Source organism: Lathyrus oleraceus, chromosome 5 (assembly GCF_024323335.1).
Source record: "Lathyrus oleraceus cultivar Zhongwan6 chromosome 5, CAAS_Psat_ZW6_1.0, whole genome shotgun sequence".
Classification (NCBI taxonomy): Eukaryota; Viridiplantae; Streptophyta; class Magnoliopsida; order Fabales; family Fabaceae; genus Lathyrus; species Lathyrus oleraceus.
In genome coordinates this window covers 129668711-129694039 of record NC_066583.1, presented here as the reverse complement: position 1 = coordinate 129694039, position 25329 = coordinate 129668711, and the positions used below count along the sequence as shown (strand labels likewise).

General features: G+C 33.9%; 1 protein-coding gene across 9 annotated transcripts; it reads left to right on the top strand.

The window, feature by feature from the left end:
- The first annotated feature begins 19651 nt into the window (after nt 1-19651).
- LOC127088303 (pentatricopeptide repeat-containing protein At5g27460) lies at nt 19652-23842 on the top strand. 9 transcript variants are annotated; one of them, XM_051029236.1, is made up of 6 exons: nt 19652-19950; nt 20021-20258; nt 20547-21938; nt 22359-22456; nt 22681-22847; nt 23298-23842. In XM_051029236.1, exons 1-3 carry the CDS (start codon nt 19916-19918, stop codon nt 21795-21797), a joined length of 1524 nt encoding a protein of 507 aa, XP_050885193.1. In that variant the 5' UTR covers nt 19652-19915; the 3' UTR covers nt 21798-21938; nt 22359-22456; nt 22681-22847; nt 23298-23842. The 9 variants fall into 9 exon arrangements, with proteins under 9 accessions (XP_050885193.1, XP_050885189.1, XP_050885192.1 ...); XM_051029232.1 differs by lacking the exon at nt 22359-22456; XM_051029235.1 differs by having other exon boundaries at nt 22359-22847.
- Nucleotides 23843-25329: the final 1487 nt, after the last annotated feature.

Below are 25329 nucleotides of genomic sequence, written 5' to 3'. Positions count from 1 at the left end.
TATTTTAACTTTCAACTTAAGTTTTCCCGCACTTCAATTCTGTTGGGTAAGATCGAAAGCCGTCCAACATCTTTTTAAACTTAATTATTTTTAACTATTTCAAAAACAACGAAAGCGCTTTGTTTAGTTCATTAGGAGATTTTAACATTAATAAGAAAAGAGATTTTAAAACTATTTTCGGACGCGTTTATAAGTTTAGAGTCTGGTTCGCAAGAACCTCTTTTGGTTAAGAAATCCAGGTTATAATACTTTTCAACTTAGTCAAGATACTATATTTCTTAAAAATAGGTTTACTACTCTAACACAATGCGCGCCTTTTTATAAGTGACAATAAGAGGGTTTGATTAGGGGGTACAACTCGGTTCTGAATACGCGAAAGCGACAGTTCCTGTTAAATTAGTTCTTTTCAAAGTAGAAAATATTGCCCATAAGTAGCTCTATTAGCAAGTACTTGGATTATTAATTGATTACGTGAATTACATTCGACCCTGTCTTTATTAATTAATCTTTATTCAACACTTTACTTTTCATTGCACACTCCAAAAACACTTATTTTGATTGCCTTTGGTAAACACCATAACGACAGATAACGATAGATTGACACTTGGTCTCTGTGGATTCGATAATCTTTTATATTACTCTGACGCATTCGTATACTTGCGAAACACCGCATCAACGGTCGAAAGTATGATCATGGAAGAAGGAAATAACATAATAGGCGAGATGAAATGCTAAGAAATAAGTGATCCGCTCGCCAACCCAAGAAGACAATCAGATTTGTGATTGAGACAAAAAGAATGACAAATTTATGAAGAAGAATACGATTTGGGAGGGAAGCATCAACATATAAAATCTATTATATGAGGTATTCCTTGACCAAAGAACCCTTCTAAAGGGACAATCAAAAGAAGGATTCTCGAGCTAATGACAATTATTAAAGAGGGAGTAATATTCCCTGAGGGGAAACCAAAAAGACTCATTATGGGATTCAGGGATAGCGATAAAGGTATCCATAATGAACTTTCTCCTCTGGTGATAACGATAACTATGGCCAAATTTTACGTGTTAAGATCCTCACTAAAGGTGAAATCTCATGCAATATCATGTACATGGAACTCTTCGAGAAGCTTGATCTAAAAAAATAATGTTTGTCACCTTATGCAGACTCTGACCTACAAGCCTTCACTGACATGGTGAACCTATCATATGGATATATAGAGTTGATGGTTACTCTTGGGGATGAGAGAGACACCTGGGTAGGCCTACAATTCTTGGTAGTCCCGTGCAAGTGCATTTACAACTACATTATGGGAAAACCCTTTATTGTGGCGTTTGAGATCATGGCTTCTCTAGTCCGTCTAAAGATTAAATACTATAACATCCATAAAGAAAATGTGACAACATGCATTGATATATCTAGATCATAGTGAAAAGATAAGGCCTTACAGCACAACCAGGATTCAAATCCAATTGAAAAGGGGGAAAGAAAGTGTGCCTAAGGAAGATGGCAGTTAGTCACCAAAAGGACAGACGTCCCCGACAAGGACAACATTAATTGTTTTCACTTGCTAAATGCGAGTGACAATGGTCGGAGAATAATTTGAGGTTTATCTCTGAGAAATAAGCAAGGGACAACACAGGCGTGACATAGAGTCCATGATGACAAGCCAAATTAAGACCATATGGATTAATAATAGCAACAAGGCCGTCTCAAATAAGTATATTCAATCATGCACACAAAGCAAGTCTAAACTTGGGGATAGGTAAGAGGATAAGACCCTTAGTCTGGCGTGTTCCTCAAAGACGTCCAATAAAATTTGGGGCACAACCTCAAACAGTGACCAGATCCTGGAGAAGCTAGCTCGGAATTCGTGGCAATATGTTAGGAAGGTAAATACAAATCTAAGTGAATAAAGAAATAATACCTAATAACAAAACAAATATAACAACAATGCACAATCATTTATTCAACAATAAACAACACCCAAGAAAAGGTACCACATAAAATAACATTATGAGTCTGACTCGTCATCAAGACACACCGACCTTCCATATGCTATTTCTTGCTCATGATGGATCAATTCTCTCGATATTCACACCATGGGTTGGAAAAATTCTGCCCGCTTTAAAGCATTTTCAAAAGAGGCATGTAAAATGGAGTAACCATGTGTCGCATCTTGAAAAATACGATTCCTCGCGATGGTCGCGAAAAAATAGTTCGAAAAGAGTCTCCACCGAACTTTATTTTTTCCAATAAAGGAATAGGGAAATATCGATAAAACCTTTGAAAATAGAATAATGGTCGTCGCAACCATATTCGGGTTCGGGAGTCGATTACACAAGGGGAAGGTATTAGCACCCCTCACGTCCGTTGTACTAAACGGGAACCTTTTAGTCTAATTTACGGTTTGAATGTTAGCTAATATTATTTGTTTTCTTCTAATGATAAATAGATTGAAAAGAGAAATGAAATGAGAACATCAAAAGGGGAAAAGGGGAGATTTTTTATTAGTGTGCTCACCAAGATCTCGCAATCTCGTGCCTACATATCCTTATAGTGCTATAAGGAAATCAGAGCATTCGTAGTTCGGAGAACTATGGTTTGTTAGTGTCTTTTAATGAACAACTATTTAGATCGCGTTTTAAAGGCTAAACATTGGCTTGTCTTACTCTCGGCGGAGGCTTAAGCACTAGTTTGTTATGTGTGTTAGAAGGGATTAAACAGTGTTCTTTCTGAAAAGAGTTGTAGTCACACGAGGGTGACAAGTTGAATTAGTTTCAATCGCACGGGGCAAGAAATGAAAAGATTTGATGAGTTGGGATGTTTTATTGGATGACGATTACTCGGATAGTCGAGTAAGACAACTCGTATCCAAATAGTCGATGAGAGGAATCGAAGGCTCAAGACCATCTCCCTTTTCATCCTTAGTTATAAAAGGGTTTGATAATAGTTAAGGTATTTTGAATGGATGACGAATACTCGGATAATCGAGTAAGGCAACTCGTATCCAAGTATTCGGGAAAGGGAATAGAAGGCTCTAGACCATTCTCTTTTTCATCTAAGTGATTATGAAAATAGGTTTGTGTATGGTTGATATTTTTTATATAAACGATAAATGCTCGAATGACTGAGTACGGGAACTCATATCCAAATAATTGAGGAGAGGAATTGAAGGCTCAAGACCATCTTCCTTTTCGTTTACTTTATTATGAGAAATATTTGATTTAATTGGTTTAAATTTTTTTAACGGAAATGACAATTGTTTGACTAACCGAGTAAGAGAACTCGTATTCAAACAATCGAGGAGAAGAGTTGAAGGCTCAAAACCATCTCCCTTTTCATTTCTAAATGGAATGGTATTAATAATGATTAGGTATTTTAATTTTATTTGGATAAAAATACTCGATATTGGACCGAAGTTTTAAATTTGTGTTTTGTAGATAAATTGTATTATAATTAGTGAATCAATCATTTAATTGATTAATTACTAATCGAATAAGTTTCATTGTAAGAAAGCCCAAGAGTAAGATATGTGAGGTTGGTGGTGATGCTAAAAGCGATCGACTTACAAAGGTATGGAAATGAGGGCTCAATATTGAATCGAGAATTATGCTTGAAAAATAGTTTAAGTGTGTAAGGAATAAATAAAATCAAGATACTATCATGGCATGGGCATATCGTATGAGAAATTGCATAACAAAAATAATCAATTAACGATCGCACAAATAAACCAAACCAAACCAAATGCAAAAAATATTAACTAAATTAGATATGATTATAATGAAATTAATCAATTATTTTAATTAATTAATATTAAATAAATGTATTAAAAATAATTATCAATATACTTTTTATATTTTTATGAATGCATAAAAAACACAATGGAAATTTAAAATAAATGAATAATTAAATGTAAAGAAAAAAATAAATAAGTGACAAATCCAAGTAAATAGGCTGTGAAGATGGGGGAAAACGAAAATGGGGTGTATTAAAAAACAAAACCCAAGGCCCAACAAAAACGGAGCTTAATCCCCAGGGAGAATATTAAAATGTGAAAGGTTATTTTACAAACAAAATATCAAAGGTTAATTTTTAAAATATATTAAAATGTGAAACCCTAACGCACACACTATAAATGTTAATGTGAGTGGCCAATGGATTAGGGGGGAGAGAAATTCATTAGCGACACTCGCCAAATTACGTATCTCTCAGTTTTCCAATTGAAAAAAAAACTTTCAGTAAAAAGATGATGCTCCCTCTACAACATAAAAGGTGATCACACACCAAACTCACTTTTCTTCTTCATGTAACCCTCTCTATTCATCATCACCTTCACCATCTTCTTCACATATTCTACTTCCTGCAACCATCATTTGTAGCTCCCCCCACATAACACCTCTCTTCATGGAAAAAGAAGAAAAATTGAATGACTAAAAAAGAAAAAAAGCCAAAGAGAATCAAATAATATATCATCTTCTTCTCTCCCTCGTGACCACTCCACCTACATTTCACCATGAACAATCTTCCCACCCATTTTTTTAAAAAAAACTATTCTCCATAACTCCATTTCTTCCACATATGTCCCTCCATGCGCTAACTCCATTAAAGTCACCAAGAAAATCCTCCAAACCACCACCAAACTCCATCATTAAATGTCACCTACACATACTCCTATGCCCTTGTTTCACTTCGGCCGACCGCCACACAGATCTCCAGCAAGCACTAATCTTCCACCAATAACACAAAACTGTGACTGCACCAAGATCTTCACCTCTTCCTCTCACCTTCATCTTAAATAACAAGCAACCTTTCATCACCATAAACAAAACACATTACATAACCCTAACCAACTAATACCATCCTCCTTGAACTTTTCCTACCTCAACTTTTCATCATATTACACAAAACAACAAACAATCATACCTAAAACTCACAACTCAAACTTCTTTCAATTCTCATCACTTCCTCCACTGTGAACTCAGTAACTCACAAACTCACCATCTCAATATCAACGCCATCAACTGTTATTCAATGTTTGGTTAGTTTTCATTTCCATTTTTTATTCAGATAAGATTCTGTTTGTTTGTTGCCTATTTATTTTTGGTAATTTCGATATCGTTTGCGTTTAATTCATTTTGGATGTGTTTTTTTTGTTTACGTTGTAAAATTTTTGTAAAGGTTCTGTAATACTGTTGTAATCGAATAATATATATGTGTGGGTTGTGTTGATTTATTTATAATTTCTGTTATGCCGAAATTGGGACAAAAAACTGAACTCGTGTCGTAACACTATTTGCATATATGTGTGTCATGTGTGGCATTTGATTTAATTTGATTCGTTTGTGATGATCACATTGTTTGCGTTATCAACTTGATGAATTTCTTTGCGTATGTGTGCGACATGTTGTTTTCTTTATCGTTGCATCACGTTTAACTTTAACTATCATGTTTAAAAGCCTCGCATCGCATTTCTGCACATTAAGGTTACTTGATTTTATCGTTACGTTACACTATCGTACTTTTACATTGTTCACATATTATGTTTCAATTACATTTCAACTTGTTTGAGATGAACACGTTAAACGTTAGCACTTTGTTAGAATTTTCTTGTAATTGAGTGCAACAGTTGTCGTCACGTTTAGGTTTGATTGAATGCTCTTAATAGTTAGGCATAACAATAATTCACATTTTTTCTTTATGCTAGTTTGCATTTTTGACTCATGACTTCTGCTTCTACGATGTTATATTTTGTTGCGATTTATTTGTGATAACCGCGCTTTTGCATTAGCAATTTGTAATTCGATTTGTGTTGATATACAATGATTCAATGTCGTTATATTTAAATCAAATTCAATTCTACTTTAGTAGCTTTTCATCACACATCTTCGTATTATGCGACATCGATTCACATCCTCGCGTTGTTATATCTTGATCTGTGCACTTCTATTTTTTTTATCCTTTTCAATTCGATTGTGATGAATGTGTGTTGTAATTATCTTGTATTTGATTCTATCCTCTTATTATGTTGCATTTTCTTATATAAAATTTGCTATTCGGTTTATTTTATGGCGTTAAGTTACGCCTTACGCTAGAGTTCACGTCCTCGCGCTAGAATTCGCGCCCCTTGCAATGCAATTTTCAACTGTGTTACGTTTCTCACCTTTCATTTTTTGGAACCATCAAACCATTTTCAAAATCGAATCAAAGCATTTTTTATTTCATTCTGCAATGCAAACCAAACCTCGATCAACATCGATTGCATTTTCCAAATTAAATTAAAACATCTAATCATTCTTAAATATCTTTTCTCAAAGGATGAAAAAGGAAATGGTTTAATGCTACTATTATTTTCCTTGATTGTTTGGATACAAGTTGCCTAATTCGACCATTTGAATAATCATCATCCATTAAAAACTTCTAATCTGATTCACCTCAAACCAAATTCGTAATCAAATCTCAAGCAAACTTATTTTCGAAATAACTTGGATGAAAAAGAAAATGGTTTAGTACCTACTATTCTTTTCCTCGAGTACTTGAATACGAGTTGCCTAACTCAACTATTCAAGTATTTGTCGTCTATTCAAAACACATTAATAATATCTAATCCTTTTGCAATTAAGGATGAAAGAGGAAATGATTTGGTGCCTACTATTCTTTTCCATGATTATTTGGATACAAGTTACCTAAATCGACCATTCGAATAATCGTCATCCATCCAAAAACATTATAACACATCAAACTTATTTTCTCGCCCCCGTGCAATCAAAAACCTTTTCAAAAAGAATATTGTTTAGTTTGTTCAACCGCAATACAAACAAACGCTAAAGCCCCCCCCCCCCCCCCCCTTCTGCACGAGCATACAAACCAACATTTAACCGCTAGAGCGTGATCTAAATAGTCGTTCAATAAAAAACCAACAAATACATAGTTTTCTACCAAGAACTATGTAGCTTTGAGTTCCCCATTGCACTCGGGAATACGTATGAGCGAGATCCAACGTCTCATTAAGCACTATAATAAAAAACCAAAAAATATATTTTGTCTTGCACAAAATTACGTCAGTTAGAATTCTTCAGCGCACCTGAGTTTAAATTGGTCCTTTAATGATTTTCCGTGTTTGAACTCTTCAGTGCACCTGAGTTCAAATTGGTCCCTTAACTATACCCTTGAGTTCAAATTGGTCCTTTTATTTTATTTTTGTCAGATTGTTCCCCTAACTCTTAAAACGTGTTATGTTGGTCTTTTTTTGTCTAATTAGCGACGAATTTAGCAAATGATTTTTGAACTTTTCTGTCGGTAGATAGATAAAAAGGACCAACCTGACACGTTTTAAGAGTTAAGGGACCAATCTGATACAAAAAATAATTAAGGGACCAATCTAAACCCAAAGGTATAGTTAAGGGATCAAAAAAAGTATTTTGCCTAAAATTAACTATAAATTGCCTTAAGGATAGATCAAGGTAAGACACGCTATTTTTCACAAATAAATATTTCTTCTTCACCATAGTTACCATCTCTTACACAACCAGATAGGCATGCAGAAATGTGAATTTATTCATAGTCTTCCAAAAAATTTCCAACTCCAAGACACTCTCATTCTAGCCAAAAGTGATTATATCTGAAATTATTAATTTACAATTCCTGATAGTCTAAAATCTAAAAAACTGCATGTAATATACTCTTAGAAATGTTCTCCCACACTTCCTCGGAAAATTCATGATTTTGAAAAATATGTAAATGAGATTTAACCGTGACTGAGTCATGACTCTTTGCATCGTACAACATTTAGTCATCAAACACTCATATGTTATCTTCCAAAGCAAACAATGAATATCCTCATGATCTTCCACTGCCAAACCACTTAAAAATTTATGGTTTAATTTCCGACTCCAACTACAAATATGACAGTCGGGTGATTTTGAATAAAGCATTTCATCACTAACAACATGCCAAACAATCACATATGTGCCATTAACAATAGACAATAAAGCGGTGATTGTAATTTATTCACCAGCTCCAAGGGAATATGATGACTCATTCTTTGCTCATTTCACTCATATTATGTTAATATAAAACTTCTAATACTACTACATTATTGAAGAACATATACATTCGTAACCACTTAATCCATGATATGACCTTCCAAGAACAAAAGTTGTTGATATATAAATATCATTAAGTTGTTTACATTAATGCATAAATATAAATAAATGTTCCCACTAGTGGTTGAACCTTAGACCAACATATTACATTCATTTAACTCAATTAGTACATACTATCTGAGTTACTTCACCCACCTCATGACATGACACCCATAAGGAATTCACTGGTCATCGCAAAAACTAACTTTAATGTGTCTCCCACTTATCACCTGCATTATGAATCAGAGATAAGAATTCAATGGTCATTAAAAAAACCAACATTAATGTGTCTCCCCCTTGTTACCCCACACCGTGAATCAGGGATAAGCAATTTAGGGGTCATCCCAAAAACTAACATTAACATGTCTCCCACTCATCACGTCACATCGTGAATCAAGTCATCCCAATATCCATAAAGATCCATTCAAAAGTTAGATCATGCCTTATCCATCACAATATTTGGAATCACATCCCGACCACACTTGTATTTATATGGAATGATATAGACTCACATGTCTTTAGGTCTCATAATAAAATCTCAACCAACAAATTTAATTGATATCCTTATTTTGTGCAATCCTAGTTCTCCAAAAATCTTATGATAACACACTTTATTCCAAGAGACCAAGTGAACCTTAAGGTTTTGTTAGTCTCCCCACAAAAAAACTACTCCCTCAGTTTCATATTATAAGTAAACGAGTCTTTAGTTTTTTAGCAAACAAGGATCCATTTGAATGAATTTTAGTTTTTAGTTTTTTAAAAACTATTTTGTAAATTATTTTTTTTAAAAAGAAAAGAAATCATGTCTTGTAATCTTATATTTAAAAATTGTTTTAAAATTGAACAATATTATAAATTTGCTATTAATAAAAAGTGTACTATTTTTTTTACTTTTCTTAATTTCCAAAACTAAAAACTAAAAACAAAAATCTCCAAAATTTTTTTTAAATTTTTTAATTTTTAAATTTTTAAAATTTTAAAATAAAAAATAATTTTCAAAAATAGTTTTGTAAAACTAAACTACCAAATAAATTTTATGATATTCAAATTTTAAAAAAACAATTGGCTTAATTAGTGTCGAAGTTCTTTAACTTAATTTCACAATGGGGGGATCACTTACTATTTTAGCAAACGAGGATCCATTTGAATGAATTTTAGTTTTTAGTTTTTTAAAAACTATTTTGTAAATTAATTTTAAAAAAAAGAAAAGAAAACATGTCTTGTAATCTTATTTTTAAAAATTGTTTTAAAATTGAACAATATTATAAATTTGCCATTAATAAAAAGTGTAATATTTTTTTTTTACTTTTCTTAATTTCCAAAACTAAAAACTAAAAACAAAAATCTCCAATTTTTTTTTAATTTTTTAATTTTTAAAATTTTAAAATAAAAAATAATTTTCAAAAATAGTTTTGTAAAACTAAACTACCAAAGAAATTTTATGATACTCAAATTTTAAAATTAAAAAACTATTGACTTAATTAGTGTCGAAGTTCTTTAACTTAATTTCAGTTTTCACTTTATACTCTTATCTAATAAATGTTACATTTTAGTCCCTTAAAAACTACTGTTAGTCAAGTTGGTCATTTCTGTTAAATTTTGTGAAAAAACGTTAAGGTGTGCATATGTGGCATGACAACATGGCAAGTGAGTCAACAATTTAGTAAAAGGACTAAATTGAAACCTTATATATAACAAAATTATCAAAAAAAAACTTATATTAATAGAATCTTGAATATAATACATTAAACTAAAATCTTGATACATTACTTATTCAAAGCAAGACATTAAACCAAAATGAATTCAGGTGTACACAGACACAATTACAAGAGTTTATTCTTCTTAGAACTTGAATTGTCATTGGTGAAAACAACTTTTCTAGGTTTAACAATTTTGTAGTTGTTGTAAAGATCTGATTCTTCACATGAAATAATTTTTCTCATCTTATGGATTATCACAATATAGATTTCTTCTGAATATGGTATAAACTCTGCCCCATAGCTTACGTGTAGCCCAATTACTCTTTTCTCCTGAGATTAAACAATTATGCAAGTTCCCAATAACATATTTCAATGCATTAGTATAAAACTCTAGAGTAACAAATTTGAGACTGCAAAATCTTAAAAAGTCTATAATTTTGCATTTTTTAAAATTTTTTTATCTTTACCTTTTGGAATATTGTAGTAAAAAATTTGAGGCTGCAAAATCTTAAAAAAACTCGAGTTTTGAGTGTAGCCTTATAGGAGAGTTTGCAAGAAGCAAAATCAAATGTTCTCTTTGATTCCTCACATTGTCCTTCCATGCTCAAATACATTAACAATTGAAGGGGGCATAAAAAAATTGGTCAATAGCAAATCGTTTTCCTCCCATATTCTGTTTACAAAATACATGCCTGAAAACTAAACATTGCTCTAAGCCAATCAAGCATGTCTAAATCTCTACCTCTCTACCTCGATTGGTCAAATGAGCTAGGCCAATTGAAGAACAACTCTTCAAACTGCAAAATGGGCAGAGAAGCACCAGCAGAATCCAGAGGAAGAATATTATAAGGTGTATAAATCTTCGTCTTTTCTTGAACATCTATAGCAGCTACCATAATCTACAAACACAAACAATGTATCTAGATTAGACTAAAGGAAAGGTTAAAATATTAAATGTAAAAATAAAAAGTGAAAGGATGTGAATAGAGACTAACCTTAGGAGCTATTTCTTCAACCTTCTCAGTCTTATTAATAACATAAATTTAAAGAGCATTGTCCTGATGTTTCACAAAATTTAACAAACAGGATCAAACTGGTTAACAAAAGTACACTTAAGAGACTTAAAACGAACGTTTATTCAATAAGGGACTAACTTGAAACCTGAAATTAAGTTAATAGGCCAAATGATGCATTAAGCCAAAATAATTTTATAAAATCAAATCTTTATCCACTTCTTTTTATAAGTAAAAATAATTCTTATGACTAATAATATATACTTCTTCATTATTGTACAAACATAAATATAGTAAAAATGTGACCGAATGAAGTGCAACTATTCTTAAAGAAGACATTAAATGAAGATCTTTTTTGAAATAACCAATAACTTTAAATTAAATACAAAAATAACCAGTATTTCAAAAAACTTACCAAGCTAACCATGTTTTAGACCAACAAAAAAATGAGTAGCCATTACAGGTGGTGTATGCACTGCATTTCTGAACATAGGCGCCACTAAAGTTGACATATGCTTGCATGTGATGCCACTGCAAGTGGCACATGTATGTATCCAATAGGAGCATGTGCCACAAGCAGTGACTACTATTTTGTTTGTGAATTTTATAAATATTGCATCCCCTCCCATCATTTTCGCACATCTTCTAACTATCTCCTTCCACTTTTCTTCAAAATGTCTTCATATATGTGTTCTTATATTCACAAGATAAATACCGATTTAATTTATTCCGCAGTAAAACCTTGGATGAAGATCCAACTCTGGAATACAAAGACGTTGCATCTTACTAGCGACTTGATCTGTTGGTTAAATGGAGACATTGCAGAGGATGAAAAGATCAGAAGAATTCAAAGGCTTGTTACCGTGTTCAACGACAATGGAGAATTTTTTTTATGCACAATGTTAAAATTGACAGAGATGTTCGCGTTATGATGCACAATTCTGAGGAAATTGTCCTGATGGTTGTAATCGCATAGTTATGTTTTTAGTCCTTGTATTTGTTTGTCTTGTTGTTTAACTATTATTTAAATTATTGTTTAGTTGTTGTTTAAATTGTTGTAACAAAATTTTATGATATTTATGAAATGAACGTTGTTTTCAATATAAAGTAAAATGGTCATATATAAAATTATGTTATTGTGCTTGGTCCAACATTGGGACAGTTAGCACGATTGTGTCTGGGCTGACAACATGAACTACATATTCTCTCAAATTTGTTTGTCGTATCTATTTCAGTTTGAATACACGTGCTGTTAGGTCGACCCTTTTTCTTTCTTTGCATTTTTTCATTATGACAAACTATCTCTCATTGAAATGCAAGCCAATAATCCTCCTTTACTACCACCGGAAAGCTGTTATTGTAAACATTGCATAGGTTTATGACTTTGTAAACGGCGGATAGTAGGTTATAAGGGTCCTGTTGAGCCTTTGAACATGCCACTATGACATAGGAGCAAGGCATACGAAAGGTTTGGAACTTTCCGCAGTTGCACCAACCTCTATCTAGTTCCACTCGATAGTATCCCCTCGGTCTCCCTTCATTATGATACATTATCTCATATACATTGAACCAACATTTATGACGGTCAAACACTGTGACCATATGTGTGTTAACTTTGGCAGCTTCCTCCTTAATGAATTTCACTAAAGCATCACTGAACAGATTCCCCAACTGTAACACTAAACTCCATTTTGAATGTCTAATCTCAAACAATGTCCATAACCTAAGATAGATTGCTCTCACCAAAGCGGTTATCGGTAGGTTTCATATGCCTTTGAAGACAAATTTCGTTGATTCCACAAGATTTATTATCATGCGGCCCCATCGTTGACCATTGTCGTATGCCCTGGTTCATTCCTCCAATGGAGTATTGTCAATCCACCTTACTGCATTTGTCAACCTGATGTCTTCGCGGTAGTGTTTGAAGGAAGTTTCTGTTAATGCATACCATATGTTCGCAACCTTCTTCAGCAGCGTCTTGTCTTTGATCTCTCGCATGAAATTTTGAGTGATATGTCTAATGCAGTAGACATGCATTAGAGGAGGATCCTGCCAACCGTTACCAATGTTTTTATAGGTACTCTCAATTGATGGATATTTGTTTTAAATCAAGCATAAGTTAGGTTGATGAGCAACATGTAATCATATATTTTTTAGGAATAAACTCCATCCACCAGCAGTCTCCCCTTCAACCAGAGCGAAGGCGATCGGAAAAATGTTAATCTTGCCATCTTGTGTCACTGCTATGAATAGCGTTCCCTTATATTTCTCGTACATCCATGTTCCATCAATTTGTATAATAGGTTCACAAAAAGCAAAACCTTTTATGCATGGTTCATACGCCTAGAAGAGTCAGTGGGATATGTTATTTCTACTGACACAAGTCCCGTCTAGGGTATATGCCAACAAAGTTTCCAAAATGACAACAGTCCTCGGTGTATAGTGCTTAACAACCACCAAGTATTTTGGAAGTTCTTTGTACGACTCCTCCCAATTTCTGAAAACTCTTTCAACCATCTTAGTCCTAGCTATCCATGCCTTCATGTACGAGGGAGTATAATTGTATCATGTAACAATATGCAAGATTATCATACTCACCTTCAATGATGGATTATCGTCAATGACAGACGAAATTTCATCGCATATTAACTGAGAGCTGAGTTTGCGATTATCCTACATCAGATTGGTGATTATGCAAGTGTGAGATGGACCCATATAACCTATCTCCCAAGAATCACTCCTCTTCCAGTAAGATGTTGTCATCCGGAACAGGAAATGCTCATTACGACCCGAGATCTTGTACCTCGTCACATTAGTTTGATCGATCATACAATCAGATGATATTTCTATGTGATGCTTTTTGATAGCTCTGACACAACCTTCTTTTGCGTGAAATTTGTCTCCCTCTTTTAATGATCCTTCTGTTTGCATATACAGATTAGAAAATATATTTGACAATGGTTCATCTGTACCCAAGTTCAAGTTTGTCATGTGTTAAGGCGAACAATACACATGACCAGAAGGTAATGACTCTTGCTCATGGTCGACAGTGTAATACCCCAAAATTCAATTAATTAATTAAATTGAATTATTTAGATTTTTATTTAATTATTTGGTGTTTGGTGTGTCTTTAAAAGAAATTTGGTGATTATATATTTTGTTGGGGTGTAATGGTAATGGTAGGGTGTGGTGAGAATATATGATTTTTGTAGAATAATTAAAAAATAACTAGAATATTAGTATTTTTAATTAATATTAGAAATAAATAAAAATAGAAATTTATGATTTTATATTAGAAATTATTTAATTAATTATATAATAGTGAAAATAGGAGTTAGTAGAGAAATAAGGGGCAATGAGAATATTTAGGAGAATAAGTTAGGGGGAGGTAAAATAAATTCCTAAATGGAGAATTAAATTTTATTTATAAATAGGAGATTGAGTGGAAAATTAAATGTATTATTAATATGAGTTTAATAATTAAATTAGAAAAATAGAGTAATGTGGTTTGGGGTAATAGTATGAATTAAAAGCGTTGAAGACTAATGAGGTAATTAAAAAGAATTGTGTAGAAAACCCTAAGTATATATTCTAAAAGGTGATAGAGAGTTAGGTTTCATCAAATTCTTAGGGAACTTGAGAAAGAGGCAAGAGGAGAACCTTAGAGCTAGAAGAGAAGAGAAAAACCATTGGAGAAGAGTTTGCTTGCTGTAATTTCAAGGTAAGGGAGGAGAATAATTTTCACCAGGGCTTATGCGTGAGGGGTAGGGTAAGGGAGTCTTTAACCTACAATAAGGCATTGGTGTGTATTTTTGTGTATAGTTTGGTATGTGATTACTATTTTGAAATTGTTAATATTTTCCATCACTGTCGAAGGTTGGAAGTTTTGCGGTTTACATATTTTCGAGAAATTGAGAAGTATATGTGTTAAATTGTTGTTTTAATCATTATATAGTTATAGTACATTAAATTATGAGATAAGAGTTTTTTACGAAATCGAAATATGAGGTCTGGAAGGGCTTCTATGGTGGAAAACATAGAAAAGTAAATTTTGGGTATTTACCTACGGATTCTCGGACTTAGTGACGAACTGACCGTGAGAAAAAACCAGTTATGGGCGACATTCGTCAACCCTCATGACTTCCGTATGCCTAACAAAAAATGTCATAACTTGAGATCCATGACTCCGTTTGGGACACGGTTCGAAGCATTGGAATAGTACTATCTCATGGTGATGCATTAAGAGGTTGAATATGCACTTAGTGTCGTGAATATATTTTTATACTTAAGGTGTAATGTCAGCGACTATGTTTCTAGCTGCTGAGTTGGGTTTTATGTGTTGTGTTGTCGTGCAATTCATGTTAACTGATGTTGGGCATATTTTTGGTGACTTAAATTAATTAATTGCATGATTACATTGGGTTGTTGAATGTTAATAATTGATTAAGAAAAAATGTTTAATTGTTATAATTAAATCGATAATGATATTTGATGTTGTTATGTGATTAACGAAAGATGATGTTTTGTATGCATAAATTTGGTTGTATATGGTGTATAAATATTTGAGTTGTGTGATGCTTGTATGTGAATATGCATAATTATTGTATTGGTGGTGATAGTTCGAAAGGGGGACTAAGTTGTTGTATGTTGTTGATGTTTTGGTGTTGTTTATGGAATATTGTATGATTAATTATTGTGATCCTTATATTTGTACAACGAGTTGATTAAATTGATATGTTGTTTGAAATATAATTCTGTTGAGATGAATTATTAGCATGCCTGTGTTGCACTGTTGATTGATAATGTGCATTTTATGATTTTGGCGTGATGTAATCCATATAGGGGATTGCTAGAGTTGTCAATGCATTATGTTGTGATCAGAAGAAGGGTCTTAACTCATTGATTTGATGATATGATCATGCATCATAGGAGTTGTATCAAGAGGCATGTTTGCCAGTTTAGAAGATGAGACTAGTGGCTTGTCCCAAGCTCAGAATAGGGGATTTGGAGCTCAGAAGAGGGGGATCATGAGTTCAAAAGAGAGGACTCGGTTCCAGAGAGAACCGAATATTGAGTTGGTACCACATGCATATGCATATAGTTGTATAGTCGAGTTGCACTGCATAATGAGTTATATACATAATTTTTTAGTTGTGATTGATTGATGAGTTTGGGTGTGAGATTATGATGAGATATATTGTGAATAAAATTATGTAGAGGATGATGTGTTATTATCCTACCTTGTAGTATATGCCTGTTATTATTGTTAGTGATTTCTCACCCCTTACGTTTAAATGTTGCCTTTACATGGACATCATGCAGATACTCAATAGTAGAGATGTTGTTGTGAGTGAAAGCTATCTCTTATAGCTATTTCCTTTAGTTTCATTATTTTAGTTTTGGTTATGCTTTGATATGTAACATTGATGAGCGATTTTCTTTGTTTTATGTTGAGATTTTATGAGAGACAATGTATGCTCTCGTATTTTTATGTTTTGGTGTGATGAGCATTTGGAGAAGACTTACGAGTCAATGATTTTAATTATAATATGAAGTTTTATTATGGGATTTAATTGGTGTGTGTGTTATTTATGATTCTCCTGTCATGATATCAGATGAGTTGGATGTCGTGTAAACATCCCAAGTATAGATCAAATGAATTGATGTTATGTAAACATCCTAAGTACAATTGTGTGCATTAAAATATTATGTTGTATGTTTATTTAATTTAAGTGTTACATGATAAGCAGGTGTGTGTGTGTTTTAAGAGGTGTAACATTCTATGTGAAAATGTTGTGAAAAATCTTCGATTTAATTATAATTATACATTGGGGAATTAGGGTGTTATAGACAGTGTCATCGTTCACCATTTAATCAACCAATATCTCTTATTTTTCTTCTTCCTCGTCAACAACATCGACTTCATCTTGTTCTTCATCGTCAGTTTCGCAAAATACTTGTGACATATCAACGATCAGAGACAACTGATTTTGTTGTTGTAAAATATATAAATCAACATTGTTGAACCCAAAATGTTCATGGTTGAGAAACATATTTTGAACATCTTCATCATCTCAGATCTTTAGCTAATAAAACTTGACTTGGTTGTCGGAAAAAAAAAGTGGATTTTGTCGATGATTTATGCCATCGGACTACACTACAACTTCTTTTCTGTTCTCTCTTTCAAATATAAAAAATTTGATCTTCTATTTATTGGAAACCGAGTAACTTCGATATTACAAAAATTAAAATTGGAAATGTCACATTCAAATATCTCACCATTGATGTGAGCATTGATCATGTATTATGGTGAAGGAGCCATTTTTGTGAAGTACAATGTATTTTAGTGTTATGGTTGTGATAATAGAGTGTGAGTTGGGTCTAAAACGATGTAGCATGCACTTAAATAGGGATCAAATGGAATTGACAAAAAGCAACCCATGTGCCATAGGGTATTGACGCATGATCAAGGAACTATTAATAATATTGCGAAGTTTATAAGTTACTATTTTGAATCTATTACAAAATTTCCCGCCAATACTTTTATTTATTTATTTTCTTTACTTATTTTTCTTAATTCTCTTTTGTTAGGATCCAAAGAGATTTCGATGTCGTATACATGAATATATAGTACACAACCCATCGATAGAACCATATTTTGAGCAGACAGTTTTGGTCATTTACTCAACATAGTCCTATACTCTGTTGATTACAAATTTATCCTTGCTTTGGTAAAAATATGGAGACCCGAGACACACACATTTCACCATCACATTAGAGGACGTGCACATGTTATTGGATATACCTATTGAAGGTAAGGCTGTTAATGGTAGAGTTAACTAAGATAATGTAATATGCGAAGAATTGTCGGATGCCCCTTTATGTGAAGACACAACTAGGGGTTAAGGTATTAATCCAAAATATCTTAAACAATACTATTCAAGCTTAACATAACTGAAGATTCGACTAAGTATGAAAAAATACTTAAAGCTCAGTGTTATATTAATATACTATTTGGTAATTTTTTATTTCGTGAAACTACTGGTAATACGACAAATATTATGTATTTGTCGTTGTTAAGAATGTAAATAAAATATGAACATATAGTTGGGGTTCATATGTTTTGGCTCATCTATATAGTTCTTTGTGTAAAAATGCACACAAGGATATTTGTTCATTTTTTTTACGTCTTTATGCTACAAGCATGAGGTTGGCCGAGAATGCTGTCACTCGCCCCGGTCAATGAGAAACCATTCAAATTCCCTTTCACAACAAATGAAGTGTATTTTATTTTATTTCTTCGAATTGATTACTTCATACAACAACTGACTGTAGATAATTCATTTTCTATCTTTTTGGTTTAGGTGGTCTGTTATGGGGATGAACTACAACAGATGTTCCAAACACACTATAATAATCTATCACAATCTTTTAGACCACATTGGACCAGACGATGTATTACAACTAAACAACTATAAATTTGGTTTTAATATTACCAAATTACAAATCTTCTAATCATGTATTTTTCTTATATAGTTTGTCTAGATGTCGTATTTGGCTCTCAACCATCAGGTTAACCCTGATGATGTTGTAGTTTGGACAGCAAAAACACCAATAATCAAGTTCACTAATGTGGAAATGCACCAGAGTGACTGTGTCAAACTGCAGTTCGACATGCAACAATAAATTCCAGACCCTCCAACGTGTTTGGGATACTGTCATCAATTAAAAGTCGATGCCTAATGGGGTTATTCCGATTGGAAAGACTTCGCTAAAGAAATGTGTCGTTAATGGAGGAATCAACATCGACACATCTTAGCCGATCCTATCATACATGTTGCTAGACCAACTCAAAATTATATAAATTGGTATATGTCGGTTACAACGACACCGTTTGTGTATGAGCTGATGTATTTGATCGACCCACGCCAACGAGCTTCGTCATCACACGCCCAACAACAAACCCCCACCCAACAACCAACCCTACACCATTACCAAACCCAACAACAATGTCAACCCACCCAAACCCAAGGACCAATCTCACAAAGTCACCATACCAGATACACCCAACCACCAACCACCCAACACCACAACCAATTCATGTCACACATCCAAACACAAAACCAAGAGCACAACCCATACCGCCAACAACCATATAGCCCCGACAATTCATACGATTTTATCTGATCCCATCATAGCCCCCCACTAATGTACACCCAAACATCACATCGTCAAAGCACCCAACTACCATATGACTTTCTTACACCACAAGAATCATTGCTTCGTTTCCAAAACGATTCAATGCCCCAATTCAATCAACCAGTCCGTCCACACGTAACCCATCCACCCCGATCCAACTACAAGAACATGGACACCGAACCTCGACTACGCAATCCCCGACTCCTGGGGAGAAATGATTTAAAATATTTGAAATATATCAGGACCCTCCCACCAAGCACCTTTGCCTTAGGCCAATACTAGAAGATCCTAAACACCTTAGAGAAATTGTGGGAGACCTCGAAGACAAGCAAATGCGTCAAGATGTGGAACCGTAGTTCGTTACGATCGAACAAATCATTGATTTTCTATTCAATCGTTATTTAATTGAATTTTATAAAATAATATTATAAATTAGTTTTATTTTCTATTTTATTTCATCTTTCTTTATTGTTAAAATAATTTAAAATAAAAAAATATAAACTGCTTGTGACGCATATTTCTATTGGATGGATGTATGCGTCACATGCAGTAACATTACATACAACATGTGTTAACCCTAATGACGCTTCTGTTCACAAATCCAAATGCACAAATGTGCATGCGCGAGTGGCTAGTCCTTTAGTTTGCTAATTTTTTTGAAATACCTATTATTTTTGAATTTAATTTGAATTTGTTGGTTGTTTTAAAAAAAAAATCTTAAATGAACGTTATGTGCAAAGTTTCGCAATAAAATTACGGAATATCATTGTTTTATCTATTTAGATTTAGCGGCAAATTTATGTGCCATTTAACACAGTGAATCTACCGTGTAGACCTTGATCGGCGACGCCGTAGCTTCAGATGGCGAATCACGCTCTCAACGCCGGAATACGACGGTATGACACCCTAACTCTTACTTCAAACCCTTCTTCTCTTTTCGTCTTCTCACAATGAACCATTTCGCAGCAGCATCAGCTTTGTTTTGAGCGCACGAAATCTTTGGATCCAAGCAGAATCTCGTGCTTCTGCATTTTCAGAGAAACAGAACCTGAAGAGCCTAATTGCTGGATTCAAACCTTCAAGTCGGAGTCCATTGCTGTTGCTTCAAAATTGGATTGACCAAGGTAACAAGCTTTCACCATCGGAACTCAGATGCATCTCCAGAACCCTAATAAAATCCAAACGCTATAACCACGCTTTAGAGGTTCGATTTTTCTATACCTGTTTGTTATATTCATGCAACTTGTAAGCTTCACATATCTAAAGTTGTTAATCAATTCAAATTGTGAGTTTTACCACTTAGGGTTTATGTTTGGATTGTTGGTATGAATAGAATGGAATGGCATTGTGGTAGCCAACTGCTCTAGACTACTTTCCAAGATTGACTGCTTATAGATTTTGCACAGCATACTGTAACTGATCATTGGTTCTTTTAATCTCTAAGGAGCATGTTATTGCAATGTGATTCGTGGTTAATTATTCGTTCTTACAGGTGTTGAAGTGGATGGAAAACCAAAAACAATTCCGTCCAAATCCAGCTGATCATGCAATGAAAGTGGAGTTAATCATTAAAAATTATGGCCTAATGGAAGCTGAAGAATATTTTATGAGTATACGTGACTCAGCTGGAAAGAAAGCTGCGTATCTTCCACTTCTACGTGGCTATGTAAGAGATAGGGAAATCAGTAAAGCTGAGACTTTCATGGAGAAGCTCTATGAAATGGGGCTAGTTGTTAACCCTCACCCTTATAATGAGATGATGAAACTATATCTTGCCACATGTGAGTATCGGAAGGTGCCCCTTGTTATCCAGCAAATGAAACGAAATAAAGTACCCTGCAATGTTTTGTCCTACAACCTTTGGATGAATGCTTGTGATGAGGGAAAAGGATATGGGGTTGCAGCAGTGGAAACAGTTTTTAGAGCAATGCAAAATGATGAGAATGTTGAGGTGGGATGGAGCAGTCTTGCTACTTTAGCCAATGCTTATATGAAAGCAGGGCAATCTGAGAAAGCCATTCTAGTTCTCAAAAATGCTGAAGAGAAACTATCTACCTGTGACCGTCTTGGTTACTTCTTCATCATAACACTATATGCCTCTTTGAAGCAAAAGGAGGGAGTCTTGCGGTTGTGGGAAGCCAGTAAGGCAGTTGGTGGAAGAATCAATTGTGCTAACTACATTTGCATACTAACATGCTTGGTGAAGCTTGGGGACATAGCACAAGCAAAGAGAATCTTCAATGAATGGGAGTCTAATTGTCAGAAATATGATATCAGAGTCTCTAATGTTCTTTTAGGTGCATATGTGCGGAATGGAGCGATTGAAGAAGCTGAATCATTACATCTTCACACATTGCAGAAGGGTGGTTATCCAAACTACAAGACATGGGAGATTCTCATTGAAGGATATGTCAAGAGGCAAAAGATGGACGAGGCTATTATTGCCATGAAAAGAGCTTTGGCTATGTTGAAAGACTGTCATTGGAGGCCACCACAAGGACTTGTATTAGCCATAGCTGAGTATTTGGAGAAATGTGGGAATTTTGAATATGCAAACGAGTACATCAGAGATATTCATAATCTAGGTCTTGGAAGTTTATCATTGTACAAAGTATTGCTTAGAATGCACCTTTCTGCTAAAAAACCACCTCAACATATCCTTAAAATGATTAATGAAGACAAAGTTGAGATGGATAGTGAGACATTTTCCATTCTTAAAGCCTTCACTGGGTTGGTAGCATAAAATCCCTTGGGATTTGTTGATCGTTTGATACAAGATGTACATACATTTTGTCTCCCTCGGAATAATTCATGTCCTTTGTACATGTTCAGGCTGGTGTGTTTGGAGGTGAAGCAGTAATCTGGAAGTCAACTTTTTCATATGGTGAATATTTTTTAACTGACAATTTAATTTGTTTTCATACTAATACCATTTTTGGGTGTCAAGGATTCAAAAAGTAAAAATTTTGCATTGATAAAAATAATTTTTTTGAACTTTTAAACGACTTTTAAGACATTATTTCTATATCAAATTCTTTAACATGTGCCCTTAGGGAAGGGCACTGTTAGCATATTCCTTATTGAATTGAAAGTTTTGTCAATTGCAGATCACAGAAATTAGACATTTGTTCAAAGTCTGCTATGCAACATTGTTATAGTGCTGCTAAACCTGGCTAGCCACTATTTCACAATACTTTATACTAAATAGCATATCATAGAACAATAGTGATTTGTTCGAATTTGCTATGCAATAGCGCTTTGGTGCTGCTATAGCCACTATTTAACTTCACTTTATTGAACACAGAAACCAACCTGCAACATTGTCACATATGACTCAGAATGAAGACTTTGTAAAGATTAGCAGCTTACTATAATCTACAATATCTATATTCATATATTTTTGTAAGTCCCATTCGGGTTAAGAAGAAAGTAGCAATCTTTTTTGTAATTAGTATTCATGTTTGACTCCCCTAATTCTCAAAATCATAGTAATGTGGTGTTCTTTTAGTTTATGAATTCAGTATGGTTAACAATACCATAAATCTTGGTGATTATAGTTAAATTAGAGACACGCCACTTCTTTATATTTGTTGATCTGTTACTCACAATTGTCCGCTAACTTGCAGAACAAAGATAGGCTCCCCTATTCCTGTCATACTTTTTATCAGCTGGTCAATTAAACTATAAGTTCCTAGAAGAAAGTGTAACTTAATGGCTTTCTAGCTTTTGGTATATTTGCAGAATCTGCAAAAGATGGCCACCAACCAGCTGAAGAAAAAAAAATCTATAATTGGTAAGAAATTTTGTTCGTCCCCAGTACCTTTTGTATTTTCTTCTCTCTCTTTTTCTTCAAATAAGGTTTGTATTTCATTAGCTGGTTAAATCATGAATTCTAAAAAAAAGAGTATCTTTTACTGGATCATTGGTGTTCGATATGTTTTTTGATGAAAAATGTCAGAAATTAGTTGTTTCATATGTTAGTGGAGTGATTCAAACCATACTGCCTTATTTCCCTAACCCTTATGATCCTTTCCAAACCACCTAATCTCCGGTGCATTAGTAATATAAATGAACAAACCCAATCACATTAGGGCCATATTGATGTTTTTTTGTACTCTTCTCTTTATAATATTTAATGTAGTGAGTTCTCTACTTCTCCTAAAGTTAGCCCCTTTTCATCTCTTCTATTTCCACAAATACTAGTTGTTTTTTGTTTATTCATCCGTTCATCATTTGCGTTCAGTGTTTAATGTTCAACCCAAGGTGCGGACACAGATGGTTGTTCATAAAAGAAACGGTGCAGATTCAAATGGAATACATTCAAAGGTTGTTTAAGATATTAGAAACCGGAAAGACTGACAGAGACTAGCACCAGTAGCTTACAGCTCTCTAGTAAACTGGGAAACCGGGTTTGGAGGACACCATGGCTACTTTAGATTGCCATTGCAAAGCAGAGTATTTTGTTTGGGAGACATTCTGATGTCCAAATTGCTAAAGACAATGCTTATTTCTGGTTTGACGTTGAAAACACCAAGCATATGTTAGCTCCAAAAGAACTCTAGTTTCTTTGTGGCCAACCATTTGTTTGCAATGAATCATCATTAAAACAAACATTATATATAATTTTTTTGGTACTGACAATTTTTTTGTTTATCCTTATTTCTGGTACTGACAATTTTTTTGTTTTTCTAGTTTATCATCATGCAAAATATTGCTTAGGATGAACCTTTGTAATGATAAACTGGCCTCTTCCATCTTCAAATAGTGGAATAATGATTGCACCCTTGCTGTTCTTGTGGCATTTAACATATTGAAGTAGGTGACAGCCCATCAAAATTACATTGCAAGAAATTGTAATTTTGCCGTTCAGTGCTTACCTGACTAGTTTATGCAGGAGTGTTTATTTATGGCAATTGCACCGCTCAGATATCATAGACACATATCAAACATGAACAAAGCCCTAACATATTGCATGATTTTGAAGTCACAAGAGAAGCCCATGAGAAACCCTAAAATGTGCTTCATGTTCCGGAGATACATCTTCAGATCCACCAAAAATCACATCAACTTGCGTCTTCCTGAGATCCACCCCATTTTGAAAAAAACTAAACCTCTGGAGTTGCATCTCCGTATGGTATTTTGATGTAATAGGATATGCATCTCCGAAATACTCTCTGGACTCAATTATGGTGTTTTTATTCTCTAAATTTGGTATTTTTTTAGGCCAACATATTTTAGGTCATTTTAGCCCAACAAATTTTAGAAAATGCATACGTTAATTAATTCAAACATGTTAATCAATTATGAAAAAGTCATACAATTATCATAATGTATGGATACTAGGTTGCACTTTTGTTCACAAAAATGGAAGTGTTAATAAAAAACAAGTGGTAACACCTCAATGCATAAGTTCTATGGTAGTTAACCTGTAGATCCCATCACCTGTAGATCCCATCACCTTCAGCATTCTAAGTCCAATGCATATGCTCTTTATAAAGTTTTTCCAAAAAATTAAATCTAGCATGAGCACCTCTGGTGTCAGCTACCTCATTTGCCGTCTTAGTTGGGCCAACCTTTAAATGGATGACCATCATCTCGACGACTTCCTCTCAACTGACCCTTTAGTGGTCCAATAATTTTTTCCTTATGGGAAGATGTAGGAAGAATGAGATGTCATCCAGGTGTTACCACAAGAAATTGATAGGGCATGTTGAATGCGTAATCAATGAAAGTGCCTTATGGATTTAAGCATTATACCCCACCAATGGGAGGTTTGAAAGAAAGCTGAGCCCAAGATAAACAAGAGCTGAGAAAACCACAAGTTACTAGAATATGAAACCGACAGAAGAATCATGTTTGGTCGAAATCCATTCTATCGACTGAACTGAAGATTGGGACTTAAGAAATTATTGGTTGTGTCAAACACATAGGAGATGGTGTCGATATAAATACCTGAGCGGGATAAGTTTGAAATTCAAAATGACTAGCAGTTACAAGGAGAATAAACGCTAGAATATGGAGCAGTTTGTAGATCGTGTGGCACGACGTCTATTATTTTTTAGAAGTTTTGCTTGTAGGCAATTTCTTTAGTTCACTATAAATAGTGGATCCCACAGAGGACTCGAGGTGTTCACTTCACATTCCCAGCACGAGGAAGCAAGAGTTTTTTAAGAGTGCTATGTACGTGAATCACCACATTTACTTCAATGCAACTTCCTTATTTTTCAATTGTTTTCGTTGAACATTTTATTTTAATTTCATTTACGTTTGAGTTA

Coding starts and splice junctions, on each gene's coding strand:
- LOC127088303 (XM_051029232.1), top strand. CDS start 19,916: ATGGCGAATCACGCTCTCAACGCCGGAATACGACG. Junction 19,951..20,020: donor CTCAACGCCGGAATACGACG/GTATGACACCCT, acceptor ACCATTTCGCAG/CAGCATCAGCTTTGTTTTGA. Junction 20,259..20,546: donor GCTATAACCACGCTTTAGAG/GTTCGATTTTTC, acceptor TCGTTCTTACAG/GTGTTGAAGTGGATGGAAAA.